General features: G+C 47.0%; 1 protein-coding gene across 1 annotated transcript in view; it reads left to right on the top strand.

Annotated features, from left to right (window-relative positions):
• Positions 1 to 25,443, top strand: part of Snky (ubiquitin protein ligase sneaky) — a 68,173-nt gene that overhangs the window by 27,969 nt on the left and 14,761 nt on the right. Inside the window, exons 6-10 of the mRNA XM_077681738.1 lie at positions 3,942 to 4,096; positions 6,012 to 6,111; positions 6,226 to 6,321; positions 9,463 to 9,589; positions 18,047 to 18,306. Coding sequence (XP_077537864.1) covers positions 3,942 to 4,096; positions 6,012 to 6,111; positions 6,226 to 6,321; positions 9,463 to 9,589; positions 18,047 to 18,306 — 738 coding nt within the window. The remainder of the gene's footprint in view (positions 1 to 3,941; positions 4,097 to 6,011; positions 6,112 to 6,225; positions 6,322 to 9,462; positions 9,590 to 18,046; positions 18,307 to 25,443) is intronic.

Raw genomic sequence — 25,443 nt, 5'->3', positions numbered from 1 at the left:
AGTTCCGCCAGAATAGTTTGAAACTTTGGGCCTTGGCTCTGTGACCTCCTCCTGCATTGTCACTCATGCATACATTATCAAAGAACAAATTAACACTTTTTTCTGTTTCTGATTCGGATTTGTATAGCGCTGATAGTGATATGTGCGGGTACGTTTTCTGTTCACTCATTTTCAAATATCTTGCAAAACGCGATGTGTATATTAACGCAGCAATCCTCCTCTAACTACGCTTGCGAGAGCCCATAAAACACATTACCGTATTCTGCTTATGAGCCTTGGTAAGCAATTTGAAGTGAAAATATGACTTCACAAGCGGTGCTCGTTCACTTACCCTACACCGGAGAACTTGAGAGGAAGCAACTGGGCCCCTTCAAAACAACCCCGTCGTCGTTGCAAGGGCATTAATAGAGCCTTTGCATGAAGCTGAGGAAATTTCAAGGGTGCTCGTCAGCTCAAAGTGATCGCATTGCAACCAAACGCATGAAAATGACAAGCAAGCACTTATATGGCGCTTTAGCACTGAGTTGGCGAGTGTTGCATATTCCTTCTTACTGTGTATCAAAAGCGTAGTAGCAGAAATTTTGAATATTTAGGTCAGATGCCTACATTGTGGGACCTCGGCCCATTGTGCTTATAGTCTTTGCGGATTCACTTCGCCCTGGGAAAGTGCACACGGGCTTGACATGAGGCTTGAATAGGTGTTTTTAACATGAATTAGTCACTTGGCTATGTTGGCGAAAGCACGCGGGCGGTTGGCGTGCACCGAATGCATATCCACACGGATATCATTCGCAAAAAGCGTCCACCGCTGCTGACCCTTCGCTTATGTGTTCTATGGTGTTCCACGCGTTCTATAGCACCCGTATAATAAGAAAGAATGATATACAAAGAAAAATTACAGCGAGTTTTTCTCGATAGGATGGATCACAAAAACAAACACGAAGAAGCGCTTGCCCGGATGTGTCGTATATTGCAGCAATAAAAGACAGGAAGGTACACTCGGCACGCTGTCAAATCACGAGCCGTATCATTCGTAGCACGCCTGTATAAAAGACACAAAGAATGCGCGTGCATCTCAAATCTCGCCCGCAGAATTTGTGTGTCCTTCAGCTTCTGTGGAGGCAGAGTAGCAGCGATATGAACACTGATTCTATAAAATTGCCTGCCGTGAGCCTGATGTGGAGGTTGTAGGCTACATTTGACACGGGCACAATTCAGGCTTGGCACCAAATTTGGCCAAAAGAAACGTTTTCGCGAAAGAATATGCTGAAAGATACTGTTCAAGTTCTTTGCATCGTACTTTGAGTGCGCATATTGCACGCGATGATGCATTGTTGCGTACAAGTTGAGCAAGTTGGGAGCCGCATGGTAAAATCAATTTCTTTTCGCCATTCGAATCGCTTCGGTGCGGGCGAAATATATATCCAAAACGTAATTGCGGTTCTCACAACGAGCGTTTACCGGGATGGCTCTCAAACCCAACTTTGTCATTTGTTCGGTTTGTAAGCCACCCCGAGGAAACTTGTACATGTGTGGGTCCCGTTATACTGAAAAAACAGCAGCCGTTAAAAAAGTTCTTGTCGATTTAAGCTCCCATCACTGAAAAAACATCCTCTCTTCACGCAAGAATTACGCTGCTTCTCCGCGCAGAAGGCACCCTTGGAGTTTCTGTGTAGAAGCTCAAGCCTTCCTCGCAACATTTCCACAGGCATAGATGACAACATTGAAAGAAAGCTTGTCGGCGTAAATAAAAGGTCGATAAAGTTTACCAATGATAAAATGAACGAAAATACTGAAAAAAAAAATCAGTTTGCTTTTGTAAAAGGAAAGATGGTCAAAACGCGAAGCTTTCTTCGGTGCAACCTGAGTCAAAATCAAATTCCAAAATTCACTCTTCCAAATTTAAAACTATGAACTGCCCAACTCCACTTCAAATTAATCAATGTCCAAAGCCAACGTCCAAAACCACACCACCAATATGTAAAGATAAAGTCCAAGTCTGCTTAGAGAATTGATTGTTTGGTTGTAGGATTCAACGCACCGACGGAACGTAGGTGATGTGGAGCGCCATGGGGGTGGGCTCCGGATTAATTTTGACTACCTGGGGATCCTTAACGTGCGCTACAATCTCGGACACACATGCGGGTTTCCTTTTCGCCTCCATCGGAAAGGCAGTCTGCTTAGAGAATATATTTCATCATCATCATGGCTAACTGTGTGTACTGCCAAAGTCATTGTGCATATTATGAGAGGTCTGTTAGGTTTGCAAAGACAAGCCATTGTTATGTTAATTAGTGTATGATGATTGATGCACCCTATGTGAAAGCCATTTATAATGTTTGCTTCGCTGCGCTGTGTTTAAAGTGTCTTTGGTGCAATTTGTTGTGATTCGACGTCAACGCCATCTGTAAGGCCTAGAAATCTTCGCTTTAAATTAAAGAATTCTTGTCGAGCTTGATGTTATAGGAGATCTAGGGCTTACTTCTGTACGTTGAAGTTTGCATACCAAGAAGCGGGTCTAGAGTGAAAAATAAATTCACGGGGCCCGCAGGTATTGCGGATACTGATCGGTGCCATGGGCGCTGATTGTTACGACCGCTACTTTTGTAGCTTGGCTACACTGGCCGAGGTTGAGCAGTTTCGCGTGGCTCCTGGAGAGCCGTGCTGTGCATGCGCAGGAGCAGTGAAGGCACACCTCGCACAGAACGTTGCTCGTTGCCCGGCGTGTCTCACACACCCCACGCCCCAAGCGTCTTCGCCGACCTCCGCTCCGCACGTGGCGGCCCGCTCGACTTGATCATGCCAGGGTTGGCCGGGTGTGCAACCGATGGCTCGTGCGTCGCAGCAACACTGGCGTGCGCCTGTGGAACCAACTGAGCTCTTGGGCGATTGGTGACGGTGCACCGAGCTGCTTGATAAATATACATCCGTCAGATAATGCGTATACCGTGCGTGTGTCATCAAAGCAGCAGTAAGCATGATCATCAAGCTAAGCCTAGGCAACCGGGAAAGCTAAGAATAACCAGCTTAACTTTAGCTCACGCTACGTATTTTCTGACATAGCCGAGGAAAGCGACTGCTATTTTTTATACGAGCAGGCGCAGGTCGCACTGCAGGTGAACGGAAGCTGGCGTGGTTGGGGATTAATGGTAGCACCACCTGACAGAGCACGTCGTCCCTGCACAGAAACTTGTCGCCTGTTGTTGTGTCGGGGGTAACTATGCATAAGGCCCGTCGTGGGTACAGATGTGAATGGCGGCATTGTGTGCGTAATTTTACTGTCACAACAAAAGTTTGACTCACATCTTACGTGCGACATAATCATTCGCAAAAATTGCATTCTTGGCAGTATGTAATGGTCCACTGAGCGCATTGTGGCTTAGCTGAGCCACAAAATTGTCTTAGAATGCAGGTGCAAATGCAGGTCCCATTAAACGTGGCAAACACTGTAATGATCTCACAAGAAAAGCAACACGTATAAATATATCTTTCTAATACGAACTGCCTATTCTGTGGAGCAGACCACCTAATCATGTTCGGATTTATACTGTGGACCAGACCACGGGGTGGTGTTTTGTATTGAGCTACTCCTTAAAGGGCCCCAGTCGTTCTCTTCCGTGGTCTTGACTATAACGGGCTAACTTCCAGTCGCAGTCCTTAAACTGTGTTTTTTTTTCAAACTGAATGTTTGTTGTATCATGTATTCTTCCGTCAATACTCAGAGCTACTTTTGTAAATAAGTGTGCATTGGTTTCTTTTAGGTCGCTTCACATGAATAACGCTCAACTATACCGTGGTACGCTTCTCAAAAAAAGCCTGAACTTTGCCCTGTTGTCTGTTTCATGGAATACGCATGCCTTTGCAATACGAATGCGGTATATTTTGTGCTGTGTGTGGAGATATTATTGCCTACAAGCCGTGGTCGTACACCACCGGTGCAGCTGATAACTCCCGAGGACGCCATCAACGTCATCAGCCCCGAGGACCTTACCAAGGGAGTGCAGGAAGAGTTTTCGCAGCGCCACAAGAGCCTGTCCCTTCTCTCGCTCGCACTCAGTCGCCTCTTCGCGGTCGTCTTGCTCTCCGCTGTCCTCGAGTGAGTTTTGCCAATCCAATGTTTCCTCCTGCTCTTACAAAAAAAAAATGACACCGCGGAAGTCAGTCCCTATGCATCGGCTCGGGCTTGCTGGTGTCACATTAAATACAGGGTGTTACAAGTTAAGTCCACAGATATTTTTAAAAATTAGGCGATTTGGTGTACGTGAAAACCAACGCCACAGTGCGGTTACGCGCCAAGAGGGGCACACAGTGAGGTGGTAATTTTTGAAATCGGTGGCGTAATTAACTAAAATTGACTAATTAGCTTTTTAGTGGCTGGAATAAGCAGGCATGTTTGATTTGAAAAGTTGGACGCAATCGTGTTCCCACGGAGTTTCATTTCGTAGAATCCTTATATCGCATCTTTACTCCGCGATATATAATTCCGAAGTTAAATTGCCGTTTACATGATTACGCTTCGTAGAGGGTGAACACCAGAGCAAAGCTCCTCGTTTTTGTGACGTGCATGCTACGTACGGTGTTTGGTTTGACGGAATAAGCGAAAGCGATAACTGGCACACTTTCTGTCTTGGCTGGCGTTATCGCAATATGCAGCACTCGTAACCGCTATCGAAACACGGAAGAAAAGGGTGGAGCTTAGCGCTGGTCCTCAGTGTGTACCATGCCTATTCATGCGAACGGCAATTAAACTTGGCAGTTCGATATCTCGGAGTACCGGTGGGCTAGAAGGATTCTGCGAAATGAAACTGCGTGAAAACACGCTTGCCTCTCACTCATCTTGCGGAAACACCGCTACACGTGGGACTGCGGCATGCCTTTGCCTCTACGGTCTACAAGCAGTCCACTCTGCCGTTTATGCACGGTACGCCATACACCGCAGCAGCTAACGCTTGCCACAGCCTGCCAGAGACGGGACATTCCTGAAAATACGTTCTTAAATGCGTGAAATGCTGTGACAGCGCGGTGAAGGATTGAGATGGTGATCGTCGTCGGCGCGGCTTTCTGCAGCGGTGACACAATAACTGCGACTATGCCAAGCCTTTTCTACTGCGGAGAGACCTTTGCGGAGCGACAGCGCGGCATGCGGAAACGCTAGCGGGCCGGTAGTCATCGGCGGAAGTCTGCAATTACTGTCGTGAACGTGCCTGTTGTGTCCCAGGCATGTGTGGCCTTTAAATGCTCCTTTCCCGTATTCTAAAACTGACGTTGCGACGCGTGCATGGCCGAGGCGTGGAGCACGTTCGCAGGTCAGTTCGAAAGGGACGACCACCGACCGGTCCAGCTCCGCTCGACAGTGGTAGGTGGAGCATGCACATGCTACTAAAAAAAACAGACAAACGTCACATAACGCCGAGCGTTACCAATGGCTGCGCAAATCTGGAACCTGGGAGGGCCTGGTCCTGTGTTTACAGGTGGTCTCGCGCATGGTCGGTGACTTCATAGCACTGCAGGGCTTTGGAGAAGCGCTGGGAGGGAGAAAGCTGAAGGCCTTATTGCTGGCTTTTTAAAATGAAGAATACACTGGCTACTACTCGGCACGTTTAAACCATTTGAGCGGCAGCACGTTCCTTGGATAATACTCCAGCAAATGCGCACGTAAGATCGCAAACTTAGCAACCCTGTTTAGGGCCCCTTTAAAAACATCGCCTAACTTGCGCTTGCTTTTGCGGCCTCGGCCAGTCGCTCGCATGTGCAAATTTCGTCGTAGGTTCCAGTGCGGGAAGTGGGCTAGTGAGCCGCGTGGCCGTTACTTTATTTCCCTATAGCCAATTTAGGCGAATTTTACGTTAAAAGTGGTGTCAGTATGATTCTAAGTAGGCAATATTTCGAATGAACCAAACTTGTGTTGTATCAGCATGGCCGCTTTAAACAAAAACCTCGATGTACACATGCCTTCCGGACTGCGGATCGCTGGACGCCGAAATATTTTGAATAAGAACTTCTTGTTCTAGGGCTAAGGATTATGTAGAGAAGTACCTCGAAGATTTGGCCTTTGACAACATTTACGTCACCGAATATTTCTGCAAGATTGACGGAAGACGCTCCAGAAAGGTAAGATAAACGCGAGGGCTAATTCAGCAGATAACTACTTTGTCGACATTAATATCTTATGCTCCACTCTGCAATCACACAGAACAAAAAATGTATTACTTCGTTTTTCCACAGAGACTGAATACGCTGCTACCTCTTAAGAGGTACGAAACTATTGACATATATGATCCCCTCGAGTTCCGGTTCTCCCGTCAGGAGTACACTGTAGTGGTGAGTGCACGAATTGCCTACTGAAAAATAATATAACATGGAGCTCTTTTGTGTTTGCCTCATAAGAAACCACCAGGCATTAGGTTTGTTCCCGGAGTGATTGCATCACAAATAGCTCTCATGGAGTGGTCGTAAACTTGTGGGGCCGGCTAGAGGCAGTGGGTTTCATTAAGGCCCCAGACAGTTTCTGCGTCATAAGTAAAAACAACAACATATGGGCGCAGGACCTGCCCCCCCCCCCCCCCCCCCCAATTGTTAACGACCTCTTTTAGCCTGCCCTACTCCGGCACGCCTTGTGTCCGAACAGTAGCTTAGACGCTTGAACGCAAGAACTTTCACACCTTTTCTTGGTGTAACAGCGCCTCCCCGGTTAAATTGTACTCTATGTCACTATGTTCACAAACTTCTTTCGTACTCATCAAAGCCGCAGGTTTTCCTATACAGTGATACGCCCTCAGTAATTCGCGTCCGCGTACGACCTAATGCCCACCATTGCTTTCTACCACATCCCACCACAAGTAGAACCTGGCAGGCATAAAAAACCGTGGTTCATGCCTCTATCTTAATAATCGGTAAAACACAAAACTGAGAGATGCCTTCACAGAACCAGTTCAATGTTAAAGGAACCTACTTCATGTGCGAAGGGTTCGAGAGTCTGACCCCGCCAGACGAAGGGACGCCGACACGCAAGAAACAAACAAAAAGAAACAACCGGGTTGTTCCGGAACAAAAAAAAATGGCAGGCACAGAAACGGCAGCTTGAAACACAACGTTCATGGGAACAACGCCAGAGCCAAGGGTGCCTCAATTCACGCGAGTCCCTCGTGCACGAAGGCGCTGTCATCGAGACGCGAACTGTCGGCGCTGATTAGATTAATGATGCGCTACGACGCTTCGCCTCTCCTATACGGCAGCACCATCTGAATGAGTCATAGGGAAGAGAGGCCTCGAGACGCATGGGCTGGAATCCGGGCGAGGCAGCGTCAAAGGCACTTTATCCGGTGACGTCACTTCCGTGACAGAAACGACGTAAGATCTTGTTGTACTCGGGCTTAAAACACATTCGTGTTAAAATTGGTGATTGAAACACTTCTTTGTAATGTGAACTTTCAGTCCAGCCGCTAAGGCAACCTGAGTTTGTGATGGAGTTTGACAAAGCATTCCTTTGATACATGCATACATATACCGTCTAGAGGTAGGGTCTGGATTCTAGACTAGCAGCCTTTATAGGGCATGGAGTTTCCCCCGAAACAGAGCATGCCTCCAAGTGGACTCCTACAATTAACACTTCACCAAATCAGCCGGCTTTACTTATTCCCACTACTGGCCGGACGTTCTCCCATCGCCTCGACGATGCGAAATCATCTATGACCGCCGAGCTTCACGCCATCAAGGAAGCTATACGCTACATTTTACACCAACGTCCAAAGCGATGAACTGTTTTCACGGACTTGAAGGAGGCTCTCCAAAGCCTGCAACGCCGCGGCTGCTAAACCATTCACGAACATGCCTCCAGTGATAAAACACACCGGCACAACCTTTCCAAGGACGCTGGACACCGTATAACGTTTCAGTGGTTTCCCGGTCACTGCGCTGTTATAGGTTGATGAGAAGACGGACGAAGCTGCTCGGAGCGGCCTGCAAATTCGCAGTCTGAGGAAGATTTTCTTCACTACACGTGATGCCACAACTATGATAAGGGCGCTCGTTTAAGTGAAATGGAAGCATTTCTGGTCCCTTCCAGAGCACGAAGACCATGCTTTCCTACGCTACATAGGGCCTGAGCTCAGGATGGGGATCTAGAGGTACCTCTGCGCCGATTACAGACGTTATACCACCTACTTTGTCTCAACGCGCCTCTTACAAATTCATACCTTCTTCGACTTGGTGTCACAAAGAACCCTTACTGCGACAACTGAGGATCGCTGGAAATAGTAGAGCCTATATACACGCAAGGTGCAGTATTGTGGAGAACCTGGAGCGCCTCAGCCCAGGACCAATGACCTTGAAAGTTCTTCTGGGCGAATTGCTATCTTCACCAGCTCAACGCAAAGTACTGGCGGAGTTCTTCGACTATCTGGACGAGATTGGCGTCGTTTCAATGATTTAGAGTTTGGAAGACAGACTTTTTGATCACACTACTCACAAACGTACGAACGGGGCGCCGCGTTCGGCGGTGCGCACGAGGCTGCGGTGGTTTCAGCGGCCGCAGCGGTCACAGCGCCGCTGCAGCCAAGGGCAGCGACCACCTCCGCTGCCTCCCATGCATGCGGCGCTGGGTCGTCTCGGGAAACCCGACTCGTCTCGCGCCCGGCGAAGAGGACCGCGCGTTCGCTGTGAATGAACGCCGTGTTCGCCGCGTTCACCCGGCCTCTTCTGTGAACGTTGCACGGAGCCGAATGGCTTTAAGACGTGGTCGGCTATACCGCTAAATCAAATGTTAACCAAGCGAAACCAAGACTCAACCAGACTAAGCCAAGCTTTTGCTATCCATATTCAAGGCTAGCTGAGCTGATCCAGCACCATTTTTATTATTTTTCTGTCTTCTCTTATTCTCTTTCTCAATTCCACTTTCTTCTGCACTGAAATCTATCGGGCATTTTCTTTCCCCCTTCCCACGCCGAGTAGAATGTAGGCGTCGAAAGTGCGGCAAACATCTAAGCTTTCTCTTCTAATAAAGAGCCTTCTCTCTCTCCCTCTGCTTACCTGTACATCTTATTTGTACTCCTGTCTGTTTTCTCGCACAAGCAGCCGTATGCTTAGCCCGCACCAAAGCCAAATAGTTCCAGACGAGGAATAAAGACTTTTGCTCCCGGCTGCCCATTTATTGACGACTGCTAGCGGCTGCTTCGGCACGCTCCTCTAGAACCAGCCACCAAGTGCGCTCATCGTCCGATCAGAAATGTCTCCGCAGCGGCAGGCAAAGTATGCTCATTGTCCACGAACAACTGCGTGAAGCTACTTGAAACTATTTTTATTACCAGAGTTTTACAAAATGAAGGGAATCCTATGGTTTTCGATACTGCCTCTCAAGTAAGAAAACCTAGAAACAGCCGTTAAAAAGCCAGTAATGGACCCAAATGAGTTGTTCTCTAAAAGAGCGCTTAAGTGCTGACATTACAATTGCCTATTTTTTTTTAGGTGCGCGGCGTGGCCTCCGAGCTGGTGCATGTGGCCTTCGGTAGCATCATGCTGGGCCTCGACTATCTCATCTACGACGTTTTGGACATTATCAGGCGGAACGCTGAGGTCGAATTTGTTCAAGAAGGTACGCGAGTAAATACATTGTTTATTAGTCAAAGCCACTTCTGCTCAAACGCATTCGCACACGAAATGTCCGGGCTATAGGTTCGGTTCATTGAAGCCTCATCCCATCTGAACTATCACGTAATTAAAGCATGCACAGAACAGTAGCCCCCTTAAAATTTAATGTGGTAAGCAATTTTCTTGTAGGCATAGGCGCACTACCGGAATCAAGATGTCATCTATACGCCGCTGTTATACGCACACAAATTCGGAAGGACAACCATCTGCACATATAAAAACGCAGGCAGAGTAAATCCGGCGTCGATTTTAATACTTGGCTTTCCTACTATAAAAACTGGTTTTGGCTTTCCAACAACTCCTTCTCCCAACCGTTGGTCATAAGCAAATTAGACACAGCTGCTCAAAGCTTCAGCCCGCCATGCAGCCGCAGGTTGTTTTACACAGAAGCTGTAACAATTTTGTGTGAACAAATGGCTGTGATTCGCTGACAAAGAATACTGATATATCAAAAAAATGTTCGCGCTTTTTTTAATTACACTGTGACACCTGCTATAATTCTCCTATCCACATCATAGCCAGGTGTTCCACGTTATATTCATTGTACGGGCGTGCATCAAATATTCCCATTAATACACTACTATCCGTGGTTGCGATTTCATCCAGAGCATACGCCAAACAAGCCATCGCAATGCGAAACTAGAACGTCATGTTGCTTGTAGCACACCATGCTCCGACTCGCAGCTACACCGAAGGTCCCGCTACGACTTGGAGCACCGTAGGACATCTTATTTTCCTGTTTCTGTCTTTCATTTTCATGACACTATCTCACCGCCTGATCCTCCCTCCTCAACATATGCTTCGGTACATTTGCTATAAAGAGTCGTCCTCCCCCTGGTCATGCGCTTAACCTCAGAAATGTACCCGCTCCCATTCTCTACATCGACAAAACAATTCACCCTGTGGATATTGGCCACTTGTCTATAATAAGGCTGACAATATTTCCACAGAGTAAACACCGGGATGATCCTTCTTGCAGCAGAGCTATTGTCACGGGAACTACTCACTGCATTACAGAGCAGCATAGAAAATGTTTGGCGTCAGGATACAGCCTTGAAGACGAAAAGGAAAAGATCGAACTAAGTTGGTTTGGCGAGTTAATATTAGTAACTGGCTGCGGAACTGGAACAGTTACTCTAAATGTTAAGTTATTCTAAATACTGAAACAACGTTACGTTTTCTAGCGCATTTCGAAAAGTAGGAGGGTACTTTCCCATCTTTCGTCGGCTGCTTCCCCGAAGTTCAGCATCATTTGTCGTTGAGAGATGAAGATTTAGGGGGAAATCTACCCACAACGAAAACATGCAAGATGTTCTTACGGCTCGATACAGAGATGCGAAAATAAGAATGCCAGGCACTTTGCACGTAACGCTAGAGGTGTCAATTGCGAAATTCTCATGTCTTGCATTGGATCATATGTGTGACAAACTGGAAAATACCTTTTAAGGAACATGCACAGCGTGCGAACCATACTGTCTGGATTCATTTGACTTCTTGTGAAGTCTGCGAATTTGTGGCTGTGGCTTTGTGCAGCTTACTTCGATGTCGGCCGTGGTGACCGCTTTCCTGATGGACGCTAAAAGCTAAAAATGCCCATGTGTCCAGATTTTGGAGCAGGTAAAAGGTCCGCAGGTGGTAAAAATGATTCCGGAGAATAATTATTCCGGAGAATGAATTCCTTCTGAGTGATTTGCTGTGTGCGGTCGCTCGTAGAGCAGTTTACGTTATAAAACAGAAATGATTCCACTTAGAAGGAAAGGTGAAAAAACGCACTACGGATATTGAGGAAATTTCCTGCATTCATCACGGGATGAAGTTGCGAATATAAGAGGGAAAAATAGGGTAGGGTAGCGCACAGGAAACGTTGCAAACTAAAAGAATAAATGATTGTCTGCTACTGTGATTGGAATCACCACGCAAACAAACACCTCCAACACTGGTCTGGCTTTTTGCTACGCCCGCGAGATGCATCTCGATAGGAACCTTGAACCCACCAGGCAAGCATGTGAAGTTATGAGCCTCGAACCACGATTCCTCACTTAGTAATTAGCTGGTCGATCATTCAAGCAGTTTAGTAGGTACTGGAGAGCGAAAGCTTGCGCTCGACAGCTTCACTCAGCAGACCACTCATCGCAAGTGCTCAGAGGCCAGAACTGCGAATTTCGTAGCTGCAAAGACGGAGATCGCGATCACCCGACAGCGGGCTGATATTAATAACATTCGCATAGCTTTGTGGTGACGATCTAGCTTAGGGTACATAAGCCATAAAAAAGAGGGTGCCTGTAATCAGTGAAGGGTTCTCGGTAGGATGCGTTCCAGAGTTTATCCATTCCTCCGTGTGTATGGCTTAGACAGTGTAAGTGTACAGCTAACGGTGCCTCCAGTACGACACTTCTCAATGATGTGCTGCCTTGCACATTAGGCGGGAAATCTGGTACGAGTATTGTTTTTTCTTACATGGTCATAGTGGTGACATAGAAGCTGCGTCGACGTGAATGTGTTTGTGTTTGTGCTTACATTACACCTTCCGTGCTGAATAAGACGGCATCCCTTTATAGTTTGTTGGGGGGTATCCATATTTCATGATACCGATTACAGAAACGTTTTCAAAAAGTGAGCTGTTTAAGCTCTCTTCTTCCGTGCGTATAGTTAAAAGGAAATACCACTCTTTCGAATAGAGAGGCAGGAAATGCTAGAACAAAAAGATAGAGAGAAACCGTCGGGGTGGCAAGGAGCCGCCGAGCAGATGTTGGGAGTGTGCGCTTAAAGAAAAAATGCTTGCCGTGGCGAGAATGGAACTGGATTTCCTCGCGTTACGAAACCGGCGTCTATCTGATTGTGCTATCATAGCTTTTCTTTTTCTTTATTACTGGTCTTCGACATTAGACAACAACGAATGCGCAAATGATGTTCAAAGCTACCAGCCTGAATCTAGCTGGCATTATGTTTTGAAATTCCTTAAGTGCCATCAGGGGTTCCACCCTTGATGGCCATTCAGGAATGCAGTCCTTTCACATGTGCACTAAATGATTGGCACTCTCTATAAAATACTGTACTGCCGGCTTCGCATCCATATCCCTGTGGAGCCAGGTCATGTGGAAATGCCAAAATGCTGTGGAGGCCCAATAATATCACCGAATCGTAGGAAACCCCCTGTTCATTGTGTACACTAAAAACAGGATGCCACGATGATGCAGGGCCAAAATCCCTGTGGATGGTCCTCTAAAGGACAACCCACAAGAAGATGGCTGCCAACAATGACGGAAAACGTGCTCGATATTCTCTGGTAACCTGCAAATAAAGAAGTTGACTCCCCATGTTTCAAACAGACCTCCTCCTTGCATCCAGGTTTTCACTGAGTGTAACCGTATTAAGTAAAAAAAGGTCTCTACTCCTGGAATAACTTTCATTCGTCTAACACGTTTCAAAACGTGTTGTCCTGGGACTGCACCGTACAGAGCTCTGTACAACGGTATTGAAAAGACAGTATCGGGGACATTCTTTCCAGCTATCTCCATATTGCTAAAAGGGCGTACAAAGGTAGTTTACTAGTGTTGTGGCACAAGTGAAATTTTCAAAAGTGCTTGGTGTCGATAACCGCGCTGCATAGCCCGCGCTTTCCCCAATCGTCCCGTTTTCCCGTGACACCCCCGAAGCACTTGCCCGTTGCACCACCCACGAAATACTCTGTTTGTCGCAGCAAAAAACGCCACATCATCCCCGTAAGCCAAAAGCTTAAGCTTGGTTGCGATGTAGCTTGTACGTGGGAATTGCTTCGTTCTGGGTCACACTCTGGCGCAAGGCTTCGATATAAACTTTGGTTGATTGTAGGCTTTAGCGCCGCCGACGCAGCGCAGGGAATCAGCCGCGCCGTACTGGCGGGCTCCCTATTAATATACACCACCTGGGGATCTTTAATGATATAATTGTCAGACAGCAGTGGGCACAGGGGACATTCCTGGTTCACAGATCATTGCAATTTGGATGTGCCGAAGCAACGTCCTTACGGCATTTTCGACAATAACAGGTTACATTAAGAAAAACAAAAGATTATGAGACACGCAGCCAGAAGCTTTCTCTATGTCGAGCTGAAGCACAGCGACGCCAGTGTTAGTGGCGTCACTGCATTCCCGAGCGCATCTTCCCTCAAGAATGTTGGAAATTATCGTACGACCCTTAATTACGACCGCCTAATGCGGTCTTACTAATTCCTCCATTACTGTTTGCAACCTTTATCGAGAATTTTCATAAACACCTTGTAATCCACGTCTGTTAATGATATCGGCCCGTAAAATGTAACTGTGTTTAGTTTTTCGGTATCTTCTCTTTACGGGATTGACCCGTCTATGGGCAGTAGAACCGGATTGAGGGAGAGTTTTCCTTTGTAAGGCCATATTAAACATATTTGCAAGAATGGGAACAAGATGATTACTTTTGTTGTGAAAGGCTGCACTTAGACCATCTGGGCCAGGCGATTTGCCCGGGTGTAAGCCCTCAGTCGCCGTATTTAATTCGTCGTGCAAGATTGACTCTTCTAGCGCGATTTTACGTCGTCATCTAATCTGGGCACACCCCCGACAAAATCTTTTCGGAAACCTCACATACCAGTTGTCTTAAACGCTTATAATGCCTGAAAGGGAACAAAGAGCATGGTTTTGATTCCATGCGACTGAGTGGTACTGCGCCCTTTCCATATTATCTCGTCTATTGGTTGGGATTCGGGTGCGTTATTTAATCCCTAGGACTCTTTTGGTGGGCATTTCTCCAGTTGCCCTGTGCTCTGCTCTTGCCCTCACCCGTGCGCCGCGATATCGGCATTCTTATATCATTTCGAGCTTCTTGTTAGTTTGTAAAGTGTCGTCATTGAACACGCTAGGCCTTTTGCCTAGCAAGTTCGTATTTAATGTATGTTATTTTAATTTTCCTCGTGCCTCATGCAACAAGGCCTTTCGATATCATTATTTTTTCGTCTTCTTTACAGAATTCCCATTTCTGAAAACTTTGCTCGTTCCCGTCTTGCTCAAGATTTTAGGCCTATATGTGGATTAAGAAGCAAATACTTCATCCTTCAGTAGAGCTGTATTCAGTTTTCAGAGGTTAGAATCAGAGAAGCTTCATATTTCTTGTTTTAAATATTGTACTGCACAAGGCAATGGTCTGAGAAAGAAACCGCGAGTACACTATAACGTCCACCTTTTTCTATTAAGTCCAGCAATGCGTATAACCTATCCAATCTCCCGTGAACGGATCCTTGAAAATGGCTGTACAGCACATCTCGGTTTCCCTCCAAACACTATGTTATGTGTACAATACTGAACTCTTCTACAAGTTCAGCCAGAATTTCGGTGCTGACATCTCTGTAAGGACTGCTGCTTGATTTATCTCGTGAGGATAGCGCGCAATAAAATCACCCATCATTATAACTAGTCTTTCAGTTTTTAAGTGGTGTCTAAAGTTATAAAAAATGACGGAGGCTCACACTAATGCGTAAGACTTGAAGGTGGCAAAGCTGTACGCAACAACAGAAGCGTTTTTCTCCTCACGGCGTTGTTTAAGCCTCGCTGTTTCACGAGGGACGAGAGCTGGATGTTCGTCCTGCTCTGTCGCACGCGTTTCTGTGCCGCACGTTGATTTGTGGTCTTCCTTCGTTGCGGAAGCTTATCGCGGCAGCGGCGACCTCCTCAACTTCCACCGCCACATCCCGCGCATGGGTCCCGCGCACGTCTCCTTTCCTCTTCGATTGTCTATTCCCTGACCTCTACCTGTCCCCGTTATCGGGCCGCTGCTCCGTGTCGGGCGCTTGCGGAAGGTGGTGTCGTTTGACCTCTAGCGCTTAAGGGCAAACCAGGTTACCCCATGAAGACTTCTCGTGGTATCGTAGTTCATCTTGCGCTACAAAATCCCTTCCTATCATAAGACTTATTCGGAGCATATAGTACACAAAATACGCATCACAGTAATTAGCAATGCAGCAAATCACACATGAAAAGCCTGCCTGAATCATACGATTTCACGGCTTGCATCTCCTATCCAGCCAGCTGCTTGACAAACAGTACACACTTAGCTTAAGACCCGGGCATAGTTTATGCAGGTGTAATAAAGCAAATATAAAGGGTCCACCACGCTGGCAGTGTCCTCCTCTCCATCAATTTTCGTTTCCTGAATGGCCAGGCCATCTTTACCCCGTTCGGTTAGAAGACAATGCATTTGCCCTCGCTTTTTTCGGTAGCTTGATCTCTAACATTTAGTGGGCGAATATTTAAAAACCCTTCCATGTAGTTTTCGATCTATTAGAGACCGAGGGCTTGCGCGTACCTGTTTGCGTCATGGCATCGTCACACGCCCCCCCCCCCCCCTTCAGGCTTCACCTCGCCTGAAGCCTGGGCCAGGTGTTTGTTGTAGCGGGAATGGCGTTAGTGGGAGTGTCTGGTCTTGGGTGTGAGGTGAGGCCGAGGTAGAAACGATGCCTGTCAGTTCTGGTTCGTCTTTCTTGGGGTCCCCCCGCTGCTGCCATGCTTGGTCGTGAATTCCTGCCTCCCGCATCGTCGTGGCTCTGCTTCGTGGTTGGAGTGATACCGGCCGGGTTGCTTCCGTCCATTTTCTCCAAAGCAATCGCACCGTCGAGGCTTTCCATCAACGCTACGCCCTCAGGGTTGCTTGAATGTGATTGAGGCACAGCGCTGGCTTGAACCTCCTGCGTCTTGAAAACGCTTTCCTCTTTTAAGGGGAGTGCTTGAGGTTCCCCTGGTTGTCAACTGGTCTCCGATGCCACGTGCAGCTTCCTCAGCCTGAGTAACGTCCATAACGAGTTCGTTGGCGTAATCCCCAACAACTGGCCCCGCGTCGTTGGCATAGGTGCGAACGAATTACTCGTCTCTGTGGCCAAAGCGCCGACACCGTGAGCAGAGGGGAACCTTTGATTCCCTTCTGACGGCCCCCTTCAGTGGTAACGCAGTCATTGCAAGGGCCTGCCCGAGGGACCACCATCGCCAGCTCGCCCGCAACACGGATATGGTGTGGCAGGTCGTCCAATTTAACACCTGTTTCTACTTCAACGTAAGAGTCCTTGCCGTTGACCATTTGCCGTGCAGTCCTTGTACAAGCCACCGATTTTTAATGACTTCAATAACCTTCCGGAAAGCTGCAAATGCGGTGCGGATGTTATCGTCGTCAACTCCTTGCAGCAGCCAGTGAAGCTTCAACCTTACCACCTGTATTTGCAAGGCGATAACGAGGAAGCGGTGTCCCTTTACTTCCTGCTCGCCTAAAGTCAGCACCTTTGTCGTTTCTGCGATGTTAAAGGTGACGGTTCAGACATGGTTGTTCTGGTCGCACCCATGGCTATAACATCCGAGCGCACTATGGTCTGCGCGAGCGTGTACCGAAACTCTTCGACACTGTAGGGGGGTACCTTCACGTCACCATGAAAAAAAAAACGTACTGACAACAACGCGCCCGTCCCGTTGGCAGTGCAGGCACTATAATGTGGTAATCTTCTTCGGCTACTTGCACCCTGTTTCTGCGGCGAGTCTGGGCCGCACAAGCCGCTTCGTCGTGGTACTTCATTACACTTCCTTTCACCTCGGTGGCCGGAAGCGGAATGATTGCGCTATCAATGCGTCCATGGCCTTCCGCATTTCCTTTGGGTTCGTAGCGTGGGCGTTGGGATTTTACATTATAAGGGTAAATTGTGGGCCTTGATTTTGATCACCTGGCATAACGAAAACTACCTTTTTCACCATATTATATTTTAAAAAGGGGAAAACCTACGGAGAGCCAAATTAAAGCATGAGAAGGCCCCAGCTAGCTGTTTCTCATTCTGCACACCTCAATTGCAAAAGTTGCTGAATTTTTAGCTGCGGAGCACCTTAGCACCACACGATGTGAGTCCGCGTCCGTGCGCACAGCATTTACAATCGCAAAAAATCACACAGGGACCGGCAGAATTCCAGCCTCTGTTTGGTAGACCAAACAGAGTTACTGTCAGTCGTCTTACCCATTGCGCTACGGCCGTGAGTTAGTTCCCGGTTGTCAAACGGCTTACTGCCTCGTCTGTAACGGTGCGGAGTACCTTGGACTCCCAATGTCAGTCCGCGTCCATCTGTGCGCGCAACACCATCAAGCGAAAATCCAACGAAATTTGATTTCAGCTGTGTGTTGCAGTTTCATTTGGGGAATAGTCAAGGCTCACGGCTCAAATGGAATGAGGGTCGGCGCGCAAATCGGATGTCACTCGGGGCGCAACTTGAATGTCATTTCGCGTCCCCCTTTTCCGCACCCTCGCCATCGCCCACGGAATGGAGATGCTGCCATTTTTTTTGTTTTCGCGGGTCTCTTGGTCTCGATCTTTTTTGTCATCACCGTGCTAACCTTTGGTACTGCGGTCATTGAAACACGACAGGCTTCCACCGTATCGCGCTGCAAGTATTCGGCACGGGGGCCGTGAGCAACCTGGTGCGCAAGATCTTCAGGGACTTCGACGTGGAGGAGAAGCTAGAGCGCATAGCGAGCAATGCCCATTGCCTGCCCAACCCAGTGAGGACCTCCCGCTGGCTCGTGCTGCAGCTGTACCTCGTCTACCTCAGCCTCATCGCCCTTGTTTTCGCCCAGCTCTTCGCGGCCAGGATGAGAAGGGCAGTGTGCGCCTACTTCTTTCGCAAGGTCAGTTTCTTGCTTGCCCTGCACACGCGTAGAGTGGGCTATAGGCTAATTTCATAATATTTTGGTAGTGCTAGAGTGTATGTACAGTCGTCCAAAACATTCATATTCCTTCCTGAAGAACGTTTAGAGAAGCACAAAAGGTTTCTCACATCAAAACGGCGTCAATCGTGCGTCAGAACCTTCGCTAGATGTCCGGCCAACCTTCAGTCAAAGTGCGTCGACTCGATCGCCACACCTTAAAGACCCAAATATCAAACGAATAACCAGCCATTCCGGCGAATTTTCGAAACGCAAGTAGTAAACGCGTCTACGAAGGATCTAATAATCCCTCATTATAACGAAATCGCTCTACTCGAAATATCGCTTTATTCGAAATTTATTCTGCTCCAATCCCAAACTCCTGCATTTCAGGCCGCATTTCTCGAAGCGCACGAACAGCTTGACCCGCTTAGAGCCAAGTGGACAGCGGAAGCGATGCCCAGCGGGGACGAACAAGCGGCGAGTCAGGCTGTCAACAGGGCGGGTAAACGCAAGCTGGTGTATTGCCTTCCCTTGCGATTTTCTCGAGCCGGTCAAGGTCGATTCGTGCCATCCCATTTGAGACAAGCAGTCCAAATGCGTAGTAGGGTCATCGGATTTCGTTGCTAGACATTGGCAATGGCGTGGTCGCGACGGTGCGTTAACACCGACACTCGAACCATAGAATTAGCAGTGTCGTGAATAACGGGACGCGAAAAACTCTATTGTTACAAACTGAACAGCTGCACACTTGAAGGGAAAATTACCCAGTGATTATGTAAAGCCGCTAGTGCAAAACCGCTCAGTTTTCAAGATGGCGCTTTGTACGCACAATGAGCGGTTAATCGTTTTTTTAACTAAAAAAACACAATCCCAGTCCCCAGCCACGGCATTTGCGGCGTTTTCAAGCGCGAAGCTCCCGTAGGGTTTTGGGACACTCGCAAGCCCCTTATTGAAGGTTGCCACTGCCGCTGCCACTTTTTGTGGACGGCGACAACAGCCTCATGCAACGCTCGGTCAAATGGCAGCAGGGGTTGCTCGTCGCCCGGCAAGAACTTGAAACAGCCAAAGCTCAGTGCCTTTTTTGCACGTGAATAAACATGAAGGTATAGCCTTGTACTCCTCCTTCATGATGGTTGCGTGTATTGCCTTCGTTAGAACTTCTATTTGCTGATTTTGAAGTAAATGTTTCGACATACGGAAATCCCCGATTCAGGCATGCGCCATTTGTGCAGAGATGTTATCAGATATTTCCGGTACACCAATCGGTCGATGGGGAAAGCATTCGTTGTTTGACAGAACGCCATCGCTGGAACTAAGACAGCTTTCGATTTAAAAAACAACAGAGCACGAGGTGTCCGTTTCTGCACATAATGAATGCTTGCCATATTGCCGGAACTAGTCAGCAATGTTATGGGCATGCGCTGAAGCGGGTGAATGGGTAAGGCCAGCCACATCAGCGGCGACTACCAGCCGTAGGAGATGCTCCTGTGGCTTAAGCTGCCGCTGCCTATATAGGCTAACACAGCTCTTTTTTAAACTTTTTACCTCTACCCCCCCCTTCCTCTCACCCCCCCCCCCCCCGGGTTCGGTCGCTACCACTGGTGTCTACAGAAAACTCCCGTGGACAAATAAAAGAGGTAACTGGCACCTCTACTATTTGAACCTGGAACAAATAGAGAAACGGAGCAATAGCCCGTTGTCTTACCGATTGAGCTACGATCTCACGTGGAAAGGGGGAGACAGACGGTGCACCTAGCGAGCACATCTGCGGGTACACCCTATGTGGTCTCACTGAAAGCCACGTGATAGCGTGACGTGGCATCGCGCTGCTGTGCGACAGCAGGTGTAGCTGGCAGACGCGACGGCACGCCCACTGCACGTCTAGCGGCCGTGTGTGCGCCTTGCGCGTGATGTAGGCGTTATAAATATTAAAGGAAACTCACGCAACGCATGGAATGTCACTTCTCTGTCCCTGCCGCCGATTTTGGCGCCTCCGTGCCTCCGTCGGCAGCGGGAGAGACGGGCGAGAAGTTAGATCGTGTAACAGTGGTTTTGAGCTTCCTTTATTTTATAAAAACTGAGTTTTCACTCATGTGCGTCACCTATACAACTCAACCGAACACCGTTCATGAACCATGCATAGATATACTTTCAGTATAGAATATCTCTTTGAAGTAATAAAGGGTGTAGTTAAGTGTATCTTACTTGTATCTGGTTTGAATTGTGTAGAGCCACATGATCAATTTAAGTTACTTCGCATGGGTAACCCTTCTGTGTATTGTTTACAGTTCTGCTTTCGAGCCGCCTTCACATGGTAAATTGGCGCGCATTTGTTGTTATTTTTAACAAATTGGATGGCTCCACATCCTAATGCTAAGCAATATATTTCCTAAGAAAATTTCTGACACCTTAGATTTCAGTCAACCCAATGGAAAAGCAGGGTTTTGTAAATGCTTTTCAACGAGCGACCTTACTCGCACGATCAACCAGATGACAGAGATCTGCGAGGAGTATACTCAGTTTTTATATACAGCCTTCTTAGTTTATAAGAAAGCATTTAACTAGGTGGAAACGTCAGCCGTCATGCGGGCATTGCGGAATGAGATTGTAGGCTAGCACAACGTAATATTATGGAGGATATCTACAATGGGTCCACAGCTCTCATGGTACTGCTTAAGGAGAGCAGTAAAGTGTCTATAAGGAAGGGCGTCACACAAGGAGACTCAATCTCCAACGTTATTCGCAGCATGTTTACAAGAGGTATTCTGTACATTGGACTGGGAACAGGTGAGCCTAGGGGTTCAGGGAGAATACCTCCGTAACCTCAGATTTGCTGATGACTTTGCCAACATAAGTAACTCTGAAGAAGAATTGCGAATCAAGCTTACTGCACTGAGCAAGAAGATATGAATCGTGGGCCTGAAGATGAAATACGAAAAACTGATGTAATGCTGAATAGCCTCGGGAGAACACCGCGGTTTGAGATAGGTGATACAGTGAATGTGGTAAACAATTATACACACTTAAGCCAAGTAATGACCCCGGATCCCAGCCATGAGGCAGAGATAATTAGAAAGAAAAGAATGGGGTGGAGTGCACTCGGTAGGCATTCTCAAATAATGAATTGCAGCCTACCATTGTCCCCGAAGAAGAAATCGTATGACAGCTGCATCTTACCGGTACTCACCTACGGGGCAGAAACTTTGAAGCTCACTAAAAAGGTTCAACTTAAATTGAAGACGACTCAGCTACCAATTTAACATTAAGAGACAAAGAAGAAAGCGGATTGGGTCACGGAACAAACACATTTGAAGGACGTAGTAGAAATTAGGAAGGAGAAATTGGCACAGAAAATAATGCAGAGGTAAGGTAAACGTTGGTCATTAAAGACAACGGACTGGATTTATAGCGAAGGCACGAGTGGCAGGGGGTGACAGACACTTAGATTTGCAGATGAGACCAAGATTGTGGAGATTACTTTGTCGCAGTGACCACAGGACCGGCATAATTGGAGGTATGTGGGGGAGGCCTTTGTCTAGAAGTGGGCATAGAGAGGCTGATGATGATGCTGATGATGACAATGCGCAGTTTAAAGAGGCAAATTAGGGTTTCGTTCAGTGTGGCTACACGTTAGCGGACTTCAGTGGTCTAGGCCGCTTCAATCCTGGTTGAAGACCGCTTCAATAAAAAACTACAAATACTAAAAGACCTCTTGTAGCACCGATGCCTCTAAAACTGTTTTTTTTTTCGAGGGCGGTTCATGAGTGGAAATGGCTAAGAGATAACAGTACGTTCCTTAAACCTTTTCTATCAGTGTTAAAAATAACTCTTGGTTTACAACGACATTGTTCGTCCTTTTCCTGCACTTTCAAGTGGTATGCGCACGGCATCGCCACGTGTACTGCTCGTCGTACACCGGTTGCAACATTGGTGTTTCAAAAGCGATGAATGTGGTCAGTGGTTTTTCTTGTCGTCGAAAGCAACGAAGCAATTATTCTTGTTTATCTCTTGTGTAGGGCAGACCTGTTGTAAAATTCTGCTGCCCGTCGGCTTGATTTTGTATGAGGTGCTGTATGGCTCGCTGTCAGTACTACAGTGAACTGCGTCCATTTACATGTTCATTTATGCTATGTCATTTGTATATAGTATCGTGACTCCAGCCAAGGACCTTGTATCAAATGTCGGAAGTATTACAGAAACAAGTAGATAAACAGATGTTACCATAAGCTCGGTGCAATGCAGGAGAAAACCTGTTGCTCATTTCTTTGGTATTCAATCATGATGTGCAGAGGTTAGGCTAGGCTATTTATTATAAATACGCCCGATTATTGCGAAATATTTTGGTTTGTTCATATGCCCATTACAAGCAAAATGAGCAAATTCGAAACATTCCTGCTGTAAACCGAACACAACTCTTTCTTAAGTTAACATTGGTGAAAAATAAAGGAGTTATAATTGTTTTACCGCAACTTAAATATTTGTACACTTTCATTTATCCCCATCCTGATTAATGGCATCCTTTAGTACAAGTGCACCCCCAAAAAGCCACTGCAAGCAAAAACAAAACAAAGTTTACACTATACCACCTGCACAAGACGTGCCAGCGCAGATCTTTAACTAAACCACATAGCGCGTTGTTGTTAATAAGGTTAACGGCTGTTGGATGGGGCTATATGTAGTTAAATTATTTGCATATTTGTCGGAGAGAAATATTCCAAACAACTAAAACATGTCCCGTTGTATTCCCAAATATTTGTAGTGAACTACTGGAAACATTTTATCTTACCTTTTTTTCTAAGGTAGTGCATGTCTCACCGTAATTACCTTCAGAAATGTCAATTCCTTGAGGTTGTCTAATTTCCAGAAACATACCGTGAGGTTGGGTTATAGTCGCGCTGAAAACAACCTATTTAGGTGACGGAGAGCGCAAGTTTGCGAATTTTCCGTCTTCAATCCCACTGATACGTTTATCATGCTCTGCTATCGGCACAGTAGATGGCTGTCTATGGTTATGATGCTCTTCCCCATACGGACCTAAAAATGAGTTACCTTTTTGGTTGTTAAATTAGTTCTGAAAGCTCCCACAGGAGAGACTGAGCGTCCGACCTTTATAGAAACTGAAAAATTCGAATCACATGGTTATGCGGTACATGGGGCGCTAATGGACATAGAGCAACGCTTTGGCCTTTTTAAGGAACACTGAAGTGAATTTATAATAAGGCGGAATTTACTATATAAATCTTTAAATAATAAAGACTGGCATGTGCGGCTTGCGGCGGCCGCACAAACAAAGACCAGTGACGTCAGCAAAACGTGCTACCTGATTGGATGATGTCCAAGATTAGCATTCAGGCATGTTTCGGTTTCGGTTCTCTGAACCAACAAGCTTGGATCCGACGTAATCGTTGGATGGGCATTCTCAGTATCTCAGTAATTGACATACGGTGCTTCTGCCATGTCGTCGGTTGTAAAATGCGTCAGATAAGTCTGGCAGGACGGCTTGGAATTGTAGCAATCACTGGTCGAGGCGTACGAAGTGGATGAACGCTCTCCTCGTCACCGCAGACGGTCAAATGGGATGCGCTTTCTTTCCCCCATCTATAGCGCTTGCCTGGCTCAAGCCTGTATCGCAAATTGCGTGTTCGCACGCAGGCCAAGTGTCTGCTGATTCGGCGCTGTGCCCAGCGCCCGTAAGCAGCCGGTGCTTATGGCTACAGCACGCATACGAGAACTCACTAGCGCGTCACTATGAGACTGCGCTAGTTCTGTTCCTTGAGCAATCAGTGTTGCAGCGCAAAAATGGTGAATTCAGTACAGAAAACATGGGGCAAAAACAAAGAAATCTACTGAAAAGAAGAAAAGCATGCATTCTAGGGGATTCGAACTTGTGACTTGTAAAACAACACACTCAGCGCGCCAGACCACTCTGCCATTAGCCAGGGCTTTCACTGTCGGATATATAAAGTATATAATGTATTGCCAGTTTACATATTATTTTTTGGTGGTGTATTTCTGGCATAGCGCATGAGCAGTAAGAATACCCCAAATTCCCAAAACATGTCATCTATAATAACTGCATTTCTGAGACGGAAAAGCTTTCGCACATGTGTGGTCGTGCTGCTGACCACTGTGCTTGTTCACCCGGCACAAAAAAGTGCTTCCTGCACACCAGTTATACACCGTACGGTAAAATTGTCAGTTGATATTATTTCCTTAGTACCTATGTCATTTTCGCTGATTCTTCTCCCACCTTCAATGAGCCTTAGATTTTCTTACTAGCGTACCAGTAAGCGAAGCGTCGCATGTGCGCTGATTCAGCGCTTGTGTGGAGCTACCTGGGCTTGATACACCGTAGAAACAAACCAACTAAAGGCCAATCTTTTTATCTGCAAACGCGTTGTCGCTTAAGTACAACTGAGCGAACAAATTTCGAACGACCCGGCGGCGGTCGGCGGACTAAAGGCTGGGCCGACTAACTCTGTCTGAGGGTGAGGGGGTGGTGCAGAAGCACACCTAAGCCAAGTCATTTTTTTTCGGACGCCACACAAAATGCCACCGCAAGTGGGCAAGGATGCAGAGAGGAGGGCAACATTTTTAATTGATATTTCTATTGAACAAAGGCGCGTAAACGCAGCGAGAGGGGTCGGCACATGGCCTACGAACTCCAGACTACAAAACGCGCTCGTAATCCCGCAATGGTTACAAGCCACTTCAATGTCCCTTTAAGCCAAAACAAATGATTGATGAAAATGATCATTTTCGAGCATTATGTTTTAGGATTCATACTTATTTACAAGAAAACGCTGAAATTAACCAAACGGTATTGTGATAATTCCTTGGCTTGGGTATCATAGCATCCGCCGCCTTTGAGAGGTTGCATGCGGTAGCCAGGAAACCCCGAAAGTTTAGTTGTATATCTGCAAACAACCCCCACACCGTCCCAAAGCACAGCCGCGAATTCTTCCGCTTTTTAGGTGGTTTCGTGAGATAAGGGAGTGCATTCTGTCTCGGAACTTTTTGTTACATTGACCCTTTTATTATTTCCTCCTCTTTGCATCGAAGATAGTTATGGCTAGGATCCAGCCGAGTATCTGCGGCCACAGAGCAATGTCAACA

Source organism: Haemaphysalis longicornis, unplaced genomic scaffold (genome assembly GCF_048455015.1).
Source record: "Haemaphysalis longicornis isolate Haplotype H1 unplaced genomic scaffold, Haemaphysalis longicornis Haplotype H1 scaffold_8, whole genome shotgun sequence".
Classification (NCBI taxonomy): Eukaryota; Metazoa; Arthropoda; class Arachnida; order Ixodida; family Ixodidae; genus Haemaphysalis; species Haemaphysalis longicornis.
The sequence above is the reverse complement of the archived record's forward strand: the minus strand, read 5'-3'. Positions and strand labels throughout refer to the sequence as shown.